Source organism: Orycteropus afer, unplaced genomic scaffold (genome assembly GCF_000298275.1).
Source record: "Orycteropus afer afer isolate SDZICR_OR568_19922 unplaced genomic scaffold, OryAfe1.0 scaffold00273, whole genome shotgun sequence".
Lineage (NCBI taxonomy): Eukaryota > Metazoa > Chordata > Mammalia > Tubulidentata > Orycteropodidae > Orycteropus > Orycteropus afer.
The window spans coordinates 1,137,651-1,147,837 of NW_006921860.1; the positions used below are offsets into that span (position 1 = coordinate 1,137,651).

The 10,187-nt window shown below is 49.8% G+C and overlaps 1 protein-coding gene across 1 annotated transcript in view; it reads right to left on the reverse strand.

Annotated features, from left to right (window-relative positions):
* Positions 1–997: 997 nt before the first annotated feature.
* UNC93A (unc-93 homolog A) overlaps positions 998–10,187 on the reverse strand; it is a 54,567-nt gene continuing 45,377 nt past the window's right edge. The window contains exon 7 of the mRNA XM_007950490.1: positions 998–1,147. Within this exon, the coding sequence (XP_007948681.1) occupies positions 998–1,147 (150 nt within the window). The remainder of the gene's footprint in view (positions 1,148–10,187) is intronic.

The window sequence follows — 10,187 nt, forward strand, 5'->3', positions numbered from 1 at the left end:
AGAAGACGTCTTTCAAGCGCAGAAGAGCAAAGATGTCTCCTTGAAGACTGAGGCGCCCCTAACCCAAGCCGTGGTATTTTCAATCACCTCACATGCATGTGAGAGCTGGATAAAGAAGACCAAAGAGGAGTCGGTGTTTCTGAGTTGTGGTGCTGGTGAAGAATGCTGACAGTACCCTGGACTTCCAGAGGAGCCAACACATCTGTCCTGGAAGAGGTGCAGCTGGATTGCTCCTTGGAAGTGAGAATGGCCAGACTGTGTTTCACCTACTTTGGGCATGTTTTCAGGAGGGACCGTCCCTAGAAAAGGACATCATACTTGGTAAAGCAGGGATCAGTGAAAAAGTGGAAGACCTCAATAAGGGGGTTGACACAGTGGCTGCAATGACAGGCTCACACATAGCAAGGATGGTAAGGGTGGTGCAGGGCCAGGCAGTGTGTCGTTCTGTTGTACACAGGGTCGCTGTGAGTTGGAGTCAACTCAATGGCACCTAACAACAACAATGACTATGGGGTGTTTAAATGTTAGGCTCCCCCTCAGATGGCATTAGTCACAGAGAGGTCTGTGTGTTTGGTGGACACAGCTAACACCAGCACACTGTGGGCACTTGATTCACATTTTAGGGGTTGGAAAATGTGTGGAAGTAACACAGCCCAGGTCTGGTGGGGTGCCTTCCCCTCCAAATCCACAACAAGGTGGGGTATGAACGAACCTGTCATCAGAGACATACTTACTGTTCCCACAGGTCCCGGACCCTCTTTCCTCTGGAAGGGGCCCCTCTTGGGATGACAGGCTCACTCTGGTTGGGGGAGGGGTTCCCATATACTTGTCCTCGCACTTGTCTTGACGTAAGGGAGGCAGGAAAGACCGTCTCGTCAGATGCTGGTCCCAAGAGTGCCTTTCATGGTGTCTCTGCTTAGCATCTGTATGGCCCCATGGAAACAGGGTGGCCTGGGACCGGCATGCTGGTTGCTTAGTGATGCAGAGCCCTACTTCCTCACAAAGGTGGGGTGTCATCACCACTGAGAGCTGCAGGGGCTCCATCAGAAGAGGGGCCTGCCGTGGGCTGCCCCATGTCCCCAGATGTGTGCCTGGCCCCCTCACCTTTACGCTGGGATGTGATCTTGTCTGGAATGGAGTTTTCTTTCTGTTGGCGAGACAAGCCAGGGTGTGGTGGCCCTGACCTTCAGCCCTTCCGGGGTACAGAAAGGGCAGGATGGACACAAGGGGACACAGGGGGAGACACATGCCATGTGGGAACTGTCCACAAGCCGAGGATCCAAGGAATGCCCAGGCCTGCTGACAAGAAGGGAACTGGCAGGGCAGAGACCCTGATGGGGACTTTCAGCCCCATGAGCTGTGGGAAATAGAGCTCCGGCTTGTAGCCACTCACTGTGGTGTTTCTGTGACGACAGTGTTGGGCCCAGGGCAGAGTCTGAGGGCTCGTCAGCATCTTCCCTCTGGCTCCGGGTGATCATTTGGTCCTTTCCATCCATGAGCTGCTGCTGGGGGTGCAGCGTGACAAGAGGCAGGTGGGTCCTCGGGGGGGGGGGGGGGGAACGCCGCTTCTTCCCAGGACCTCCTGGGCTCGGTTGCTGTCTTTAGCTGCTGCGAGTTGGGTCCGACTGCTGGTGACCCGGGTGACGGAGCAGAACTGTCCAAGGGTTTTCCTGGCTGTGGTCCTCACAGGCAGGCGGCCACGTCCTCCTGCCACAGCCGCTGGGGTTCAGAGCAGCACCCCCTGGTTAGCAGCCGGCTCAGGTCTCCAGCCCTGCTGGGACAGAAGCGCCGCAGGGGGCCTCCAACAGTCAGAAGTCTGATTTCTCACAGGTCAGGAGGCCGGACGCCTGAATTCAAGGCCCCGGCGCCAGGGAAGCCCTCTCTCTGGTGGCGCTGGGGGAAGGGCCCTGTGCCCTCTCAGCTTCTGCTCCGGGCTCCTTGGTGGCCTTCACGTCAGTGGCAGCTCTCACCCCCCACCTGAGCTCCTTCTCTGCCTAACCTATGTGTCTTGTACCTCACAGGCGAGGGGTTCAAGACACACCCTACACGGACATGGCTCATTAACAGAACAAAGAAACGCCTATTCCCAAATGGCTTACATCTGCAAGACGGGCTAGGATTCACAGCACACTTTTGGGGAAATAATTCAATCCACCACAGCAGCCACACACTTCCCAGCAATGCCTTGGTGGAGGGGCCGGTAATATGCTGTGACGTTTACGGCTGAGAACACCTAGGGGGCACGGGTCTACCCTGTAACCCACGGGGTCACCAGGAATCGGTGTCCACTCCATACCAGGGCTTGCTTTGGTTTGGTTTTTGGTTCAGGGGACTCTTAACTGTTTTAGTGGAGTGAGAGGCCATGTATCTGGGGTGTGAGGTTCAGGACCATGGAGTAAGGGGCTGTGTGTGTGGGTCATGGAGTGCAGGACCCTGGAGTTAGGGGCTGTGTTTGGGGTGTGAGTTTCCAAAACAAACCTTCAGAATCATGGTTAAACCTGGTTTATTCCAGAGACCCCAATGCCTCGAGCCGACCCATCCTAGCTGCTAAGGCCACACTCTTGCCTCCCCATCAAGTCAGGCAGAGCCAGGGTGCCACCTGTGGTCCAAGTCTACGTTAGGCCACAAGAACATATCAGTGACGTCCATCCCACAGCCTCCCAGGGGACAGCTGCTCGGCCCACCTAGGCTCGGGCATGCTATCACCTCTGCGGGTTTTATTGCCACCTATTTTGTGACAGGCAGTGTTACAAGCCCTCAAGAACAACCATCCGCTTTACGGACTGTATAAGAACTGCAAAACACAGCAGCCAAGAGGCCACCTTGGTGAGGCCCAGCCGGGGGACACGGGACACATTTTCCATGAACCAGCCCAGAGTGGAGAGGTTCATGATGGAAGCTGGAAGGCGCTTCTCCTGCTGGTTTGACACGTGTGTGTGTGTGTTGGTGATGAGGGCTGTCTTCCAGCCACATGTGCTGATGGACTGTGTGAAGCCCAGAGTGACCTACTTCTTCCATTGTCTTCTTGAACAGGGAACCAAGGGCTGCCTCGGCGAGTGTTCTGTTGGCGCAGTGCACACACTAGGAGGAGGGGCCCCAAACGCCAGGACCGGTATCTGGGCCTGGGTCAGTGACCCGTTGTAAACCCTGAGTTTGTTCAGCAGCATTTAACACTCCCCTTCCATTTGAGAGGTTCTCCTGAGTTGTGGGACTTCACACTGGCTCTCTGCTGACGTATCTGGGCTGTGGAAGGGGAGACCAGCTAACACATTGAGAGGAGGTAGCTAAGGGACCCAACCATGAGGATAAGACAGTGTGGGCTTCTCTTAGGAAAAGTGTGGTGTTTCTAAGAGGAGTGCTGTGGGAATTCCACTACCCAAACCCTGTCTCCCTTGAGTCTTTCTCTGGGTTTACGCTGGGTTCCGTCCTCTGCTAGGCTTGACTGGCCATGGCTCTCAGAAGCCTTAGCAATGGCTTTGCCCCCAGTGATGGACCACACAGGTTCTGGACTTGGTGAGGGGCAGTGTTGGTCTGAGTCCACCTTCCCGTGGGGCTTGTGGCTGAGGCACAAGCCCTCTGGGGCTCTCTAGATTCTATTGTGTGGACTCAGCACACAGACTTAACCACTGTCCAACATTTGACCATGTATGTCTGTCTCCGACTTCAAATGTGAGTGTCCACCCTGTGCTGGGAACACACCTGCTCTGCCAGTATCAAGAGGAGGCTGACTTCCAAGGAAAGGTTTCTGTATGGAAGGAAGCTTTCTTTCTTGGTCACCAGGGATGGGATGGGAGGGGAGGGAACACTGCTACATAGGTAGAGAAAAGTATTGATTTGGGTGAAGGGGAAGGCAATGTACCAAAAGTGAGTGACTAACACAATAACACTAAGGAAAAAGAAGACACAGAGAGGTACACAAGACGTACAGACAATAAAGATAAACCCTTTCATGTATACAATACTGCATTATCAGTGATAACAGATATCAATCCACAGGGAAATAGATGGGTAGACAGGCTGGATGATCAGGTATGTTTGGGCAAAAGGGAATATACCCATGACCATATATAAGATTGGCAGACGATATTGCTACATGCATCTTTGTATGTGCTGTAAGAATGTCCAAATTCATGACAGAGCTGGCAAGGGGCAAAGTTATGATACCTTCTTGGCCATAGACAGCTACACAGAAAGAGCAAGTATTTGGACCTGTGGGCTGGTGACCATGGTTGCAGGGGACATCAAGATCAATTGGCATAACATACTACACAAAACATTGTTCTATATCTTATTTTGTCGAGTAGTGTCTTAAGAGCTTGCAACTGACCATCTAGATGCAACAATGGGTCTCTCACCCAGAGCAAAGAAGAACGAAGAAAACCAAAGACGCATGGAAACAATTAGTCCAAGCGACTGGTACACCATGTACCTTAGCCTATATGACCATGAGACCAGAAGAACTAGATGGGGCCTGGCTACCATTGTCAACCACTTGGAGGGGGATAGACGCAGGAGATCCTGCATAGAGAGGGATAACAATGTGGGACAAAACTCAAAATCATTAAAAAAAAAAAAAGGCCAGATTTACCGGTCTGATAGAGACTGGTAAGACTCCTGAGACCATGGCCTCTAACTGCCTTTCAGGTCTGGAATTGAACTCACTCCATGGCTTCCAGCCAAACAATAGACAGGCATATTTGTTATTGTTGTTATGTGCCATCGAGTCGGCCCAGACTCATAGTGACCCCTCCTTGGGTTTCCGAGGCAGTATCACTACAGAAGTAGGATTGCCCAACCTTCCTTCTGAGGAGTGGCATATAGGGTGAACATTTACAGCAGGTAGATACACTCCCTGGACCGCTCAGTTATGGGAAAACAGAAGGGCAGTGTTTGCACAGGGAGACCGACAGCTGGGAGGGGTGGCAGGAGTGCATGGAGGGAAGGACCAGGAAGAAGTAACTACAGGGTGGAAGGGGGAAGAGAGCTGTTACACTGCAGTCAATGTCATGAGACAAAATGCATGTGAGCTGCTGTATGGAAAAGGAATTTGCTCTGTAAACTTTCACCCAAATCACAATAATTTTTTTTTTTTTTTTTTTCTTTCACCCAAATCACAATAATTTTTTTTTTTTTTTTTAAAAAGGCTGACTCCATTATGATGCTTAAATCTAGGACACTGGCGAACCAGCATGTCACATTTTAATTAACTCTGATTATGTCTCAGGCCTCTCCCTGAGGCCTGTGGCTGATGGGGAAATAATTCCATCTACCAGGAGCCCAGGGTAGAAGATAAGACGTGAAGAATAGCATGGTTCGAGGCAAGTTGGAAGTCTCCCTTGCCCCCAAGAGATGTTCCCAACTAGGCGTACAAGACCATGACTAGGGGCTGAGCAGTTGACTGACTGATGTTCACTGATACCATAACTGGCCCAGCAGCTGGTTCACTAGAGGGGAAAGAAAATATTTATTGAGAGAGCAAAATAATGAACCAATGGGAGAATAATTAAACCTTTAATTTATTCACTGCCCAGTGCAAATATTCTCTTTACAATCAAAAAGGCTAAAGAAAATGTGGAAAGACCTCAGCTTCCACAACCCTGAGACCAGAAGTAGATGGTGCCCAGCTCCCATTGCTGACTGCTCTGAAAGGAATCAAATAGGAGGTCCTGGATGGAGTTGGTGAGCAATGTGGAATAAAACTCAAGATCTTAAGAACTTACCAGGCCTACTGGTCTGATAGAGACTGGTGGAACCCCTGAGACTGTGGCGCTCAGCCACTCTTCAGTGCTGGAACTGAACCCACCCTTGTGGCTAAACCTTCAGCCAAACAGTAGACAGGACTGTAAGAGGAACACCACCACCCGAGAAGCATGCCCGTTAGAACAATCAATCACCCAGGGCAAAAGGGCAGCCTTTGCCCAGAGATAAAGGTCAGGAGGCAGGAAGGGAGAGGAAGAAGGAGAAAGGGAAATGGGACACATGGGGAGGACATGGGAGGAGTGCGGTGACGTTGTGGACATTGCAACCGTGTCACAAAACAAAACGTGTACCAGCTGTTGGATGGAAAACCAATTTTCTACCATAATCACTTGTGTCCTAATGAAAGACTTATAATGAACATCACTTTTTCTTGATAATAAAAATTGACCAAGAGAAATAGATAAAACTAAGTTAATAAAATGAGCGTATGGTTGAGGAGGCTGTCACCTCAGGCAAAGGGACTGGAAAGGGCCCCTGGGGGGACTTGGGTGGATAGGTGTTGTATTTCTCAACCTGGGTGCTGATTACACGGGGGGAGTGGTGGTCAGCTTGTGGGAACTCATCAGGCTGTACCCTTATAATGAGTCGCAATGGACTCAACAGTGACTGGCTTTGTGTTTTTGGTTTTACCTTACAATTTGACGTTTCCTGTATGTATGTCATAACGCAATAAAAACAGCACATTTAAGAGTCGATTTCTCACTTGGCAAGAGCGTTGGAGTCACATGGTTCACCAGCATCTTAATATAAAAGCTCGCTGGGCGATGCTGAAACCAGGGTGAAGTTTCCCTCATCAATCCAGGTATTAACTAGTATGTGTGTTAATTCCTGACCAAGGCAAGTCCTGAAGACTTGGATTACTCTTGCTTTTCACACTGCTGTCCTGTGGAAAATTTGAACTAGAATCCTCCAACTACGGCCTCTGTTCAGGGGGAACCCTCTGGTGGGTTGAGGACCCTTTCAGAGAGACCATCTCTCTCTGGTCCAGTCTTCATCTCCAAACCCCTCTGAGTCCCCAGTGACCTCAATGTTGCCGAATCCCATGACCCCTCCTCAGTCCTTATTGGACCAGACTTCTCAGCTGCTGTTGGTTCCGTCACTGACTCAACCTGCCTCGAATCACTTCCTCTGACTGGACCCTGGGATTGCATGTTCTCTTGGGTTTTCATTTATCTCACTGGTCGTCTCTTCTGGCTCCTCCTGTCCTTCTGAGCTCCAGAGCCTGGAAGACCCAAGGATCAAGACTTGGGATCATTTCTTTGCTCCATGCCCAGTCCTCCTCACTCCGGGCCATGACTCAAATATCAAATATGGTGATTAATTCTGATTGTACATCTCTGTGTAACACCTTCCACGAATTCCAGTCTCATATCCAACTGCTACTCAACAAACCACACTTAGATGTCTCACCACATATCAAAATTAATGTGTCCAAAACCAAACCCTTGTGTTTTTACCCCACAAACCTGCTCTTCGTGAGTCTTTCCCAACCTTAGAGGTCACTTCACTCTTCTGGTTCTTGCGAAGCCAGACTTCTGGAGGGGCCTTGGCTCTTTCTCGTTGCCACCAGCACCTCCTGTGCGCTGATGTTGAATGCTGTCAAGTTGACTCCAAGTCACAGTGACCCACATGAAATAGTAGAACTTCCCCAGGGGGTTTTCTGAGCTGTGTGCAGATGGCCAGGTCTTCTCCTGCAGAGATGCTGGGCGGATTCAAACCACAAACCTTTGACCTTAGCCATTGTGCCACCAGGGCAAGAATATCCCCAACCTCCCCCCTTCTTGCCACCTGCACTGTCTTTTCTCATTTCAGCCTTGCCCCCAACTACATCTTCTCCACCCAGCAGCCAGAGTGGTCCTTTTCAAAGTTAAATCATAGACCTCCAGTGGGTTGCCATGCTGTTCAGAATAAAACCAGCAGTCCTCACCTCAGTCCTGGTCTCTAGGCTCTATGGCCCTGACTCCTTCCTATGGTTCTGTGTTTGTAACCATCACTACTATTTATTTCCAAAACTCTATCATCACCCTAAACAGGAACTCGGAGCCCATTAAGCAAGAAATGCCCTGGCCCTTGACAGCACCCATTCTACTTTGGTCCCCACACATTTACCCACCTGAGATATTTTATGTAAGTGATATATTTCATAGCATCACACAGTGTTTGCTCCTTGGGTCTGACTTACCTCACTCAGTATGTCTTCAAGATGCCTCCACATCATTGTATCTGTCGCCACTTCATTTCTCTTCAGGGCCGCATGAAATTCCATAGTACTGGACACACCACATTTTGTTTATCCCCCCGTCTGCTGGATTATTTCCACCTTTTGACACTTGTCAGGAATGCTGCTATCCACAGTGATGCCTCTTTGAATTTCTGCTTTCACATCTTTTTGGCATACACCAGGTTGGCTCCTTCCTGACCCATCTCTGGCCACTGTCCCCTGCATACTGCTCTGCAGACACACTGACAGGTGCCTCCAAGGCAGAGGAGCCTGGTTGGCCCTGTGAAAAGCTCTCTTGAGGACCACAGTGTCCCCAGTGTGCTCTCTCACAAGAGATCACCATTCCACTGGAAATCTGTTTCTTTCTGGGTCTCCTACCTCTTGAAGGTGCTGAAAGCAAGAATGACGAGGTAAGGATGAGGAACCCCTAGGGTCCTCCGGACCCAGATGTTCTCTCAGCCTATGTGACCTGCCCAGCTTCTCACCCCCAAATCTCGGGGCAACAGACAAGCTTCTGAGTTACTACGGGGAGTAGTTTTATGTGATAGGATAGCAGAAAGCACAGAAGGTCCTGGAACACTTCGAGAGGGACCCTCCCCCAGGTGGGCTGCAGGTGGTGGAGCAGAGGCATTTGAAAAGGTCTCCCAGGAGGAGGGACACTGAAGCTGGATTTTGAGGGCTAAATGATTCATCTGGGTGAACAGGAGGGGGAAGCGGAAGGGATTTTAACAAAGCAGCAAAGACAGAGATGGAAGAGACATTGATATTTTGGAGGGAAATACAGGGTGTGGGGCAAAGAAGACACTGGACTGTGTTGTGAGGGGCCCTGTATGCCAGGGCCCATGTTTGGATTTTATCCTGAAGGAGTTGGAGCATCAGTGATGGGCTGTGAGGAAGGAACATTGCATGTCATCCTTCCTCTGTAGAAAGAGCGTTTGTTCATTAGGTTATGAAACAACAATGGCCCTAGGGAAAGAAGAGTGACCTAGTTCTCTACTGCTGCTGTAACAGAAATACCACAAGGGGGTGGCTTTAACAAACAGAAATTTACTTTCTCGCAGTTTAAGATGCTAGAAGTCCAAATTCAGGATGTCAGTTCTAGGGGAAAGCTTTCTATCTGTTGTTTTAGGAGGAAGGTCCTTGTCTTCTTTTAGTATATATGTGCCCTGCATTCCTTGGAGATCTCCATGCATCTTGGCATCAATCTTTCCTGGGTCTAGGATGTTTCTAGCACAGGGACCCTGGTTCCCAAGGATGCACTGTGCTCCCAGCTCCTCCTTGGTGGTAGCCGGTCCCTCTGATCTCTGCTGGCTTGTTTAATCTTTTTTATATCTCAAGAGACTGACTCAAGATATAACCCAATCCTGTCGATTGCATCCTCCTCATTAACATCTTAGAGGTGAGGATTTACAACACATAGGATAACTACATCAGATCACAAAATGGAGGATGATTATGTAATACTGAGAATCATGGCCCAGTTGAATTCACATAGATTTTTTGGAGGCACAAGTCAGTCCCTAACAAAGGACTTGGGTGATGTTGAAAACGTACCACCCACTGGAGCTGGAGATTGATTGCAAGTTGGGTTGAGGTACAGAGGAGTGAGGGAGAGCCCAGGCTCAAGCCACTGGCACGATGTTCTGTGTGGCTCTCTGCATGAGGCCACAGGACAGAGTGACACTGATGACTCAGAAGGAGAAAACCTTTGTTGTGTGAGAGCCCTAGGGTTGCTGTCACAAAGTCCTGTGCACTGGGGGACTTATCAGAAAGGGAATTTATGACCTCAGGGTTCTGGAGCCTGTGAGTCAGAATTGAGGGTGTCAGCAGGGCCATGTTCTCTCTGAAGATCCTTCCTGTCCCTTCTGGTGGCCCTGGACATCCTTGGCTGGCGGCAGCGTCACTCCAGTCTCTGCCTCCATCTACACATGGTGAATCTCTCCACGTATATCTGTGTCTCTTCTCTTTTTATGAGGACAACAGTCATATGGGGTAGGACCTGCCTTTTCCAGTACGGCCGTGTGTTAATGGGTAACATCACTCCATATGGTCTTTTTTTTTTTTTTTAATTGTGATTTGGGTGAAGATTTACAGAGCAAATTCACTCTCCATACAGCAGTTCACATATACTTTGTCTCATGTCATTGACCACAGTTTACCACAATGCAACAGCTCCCCTCCCACTTCCTCCCCATAGTTACCACTT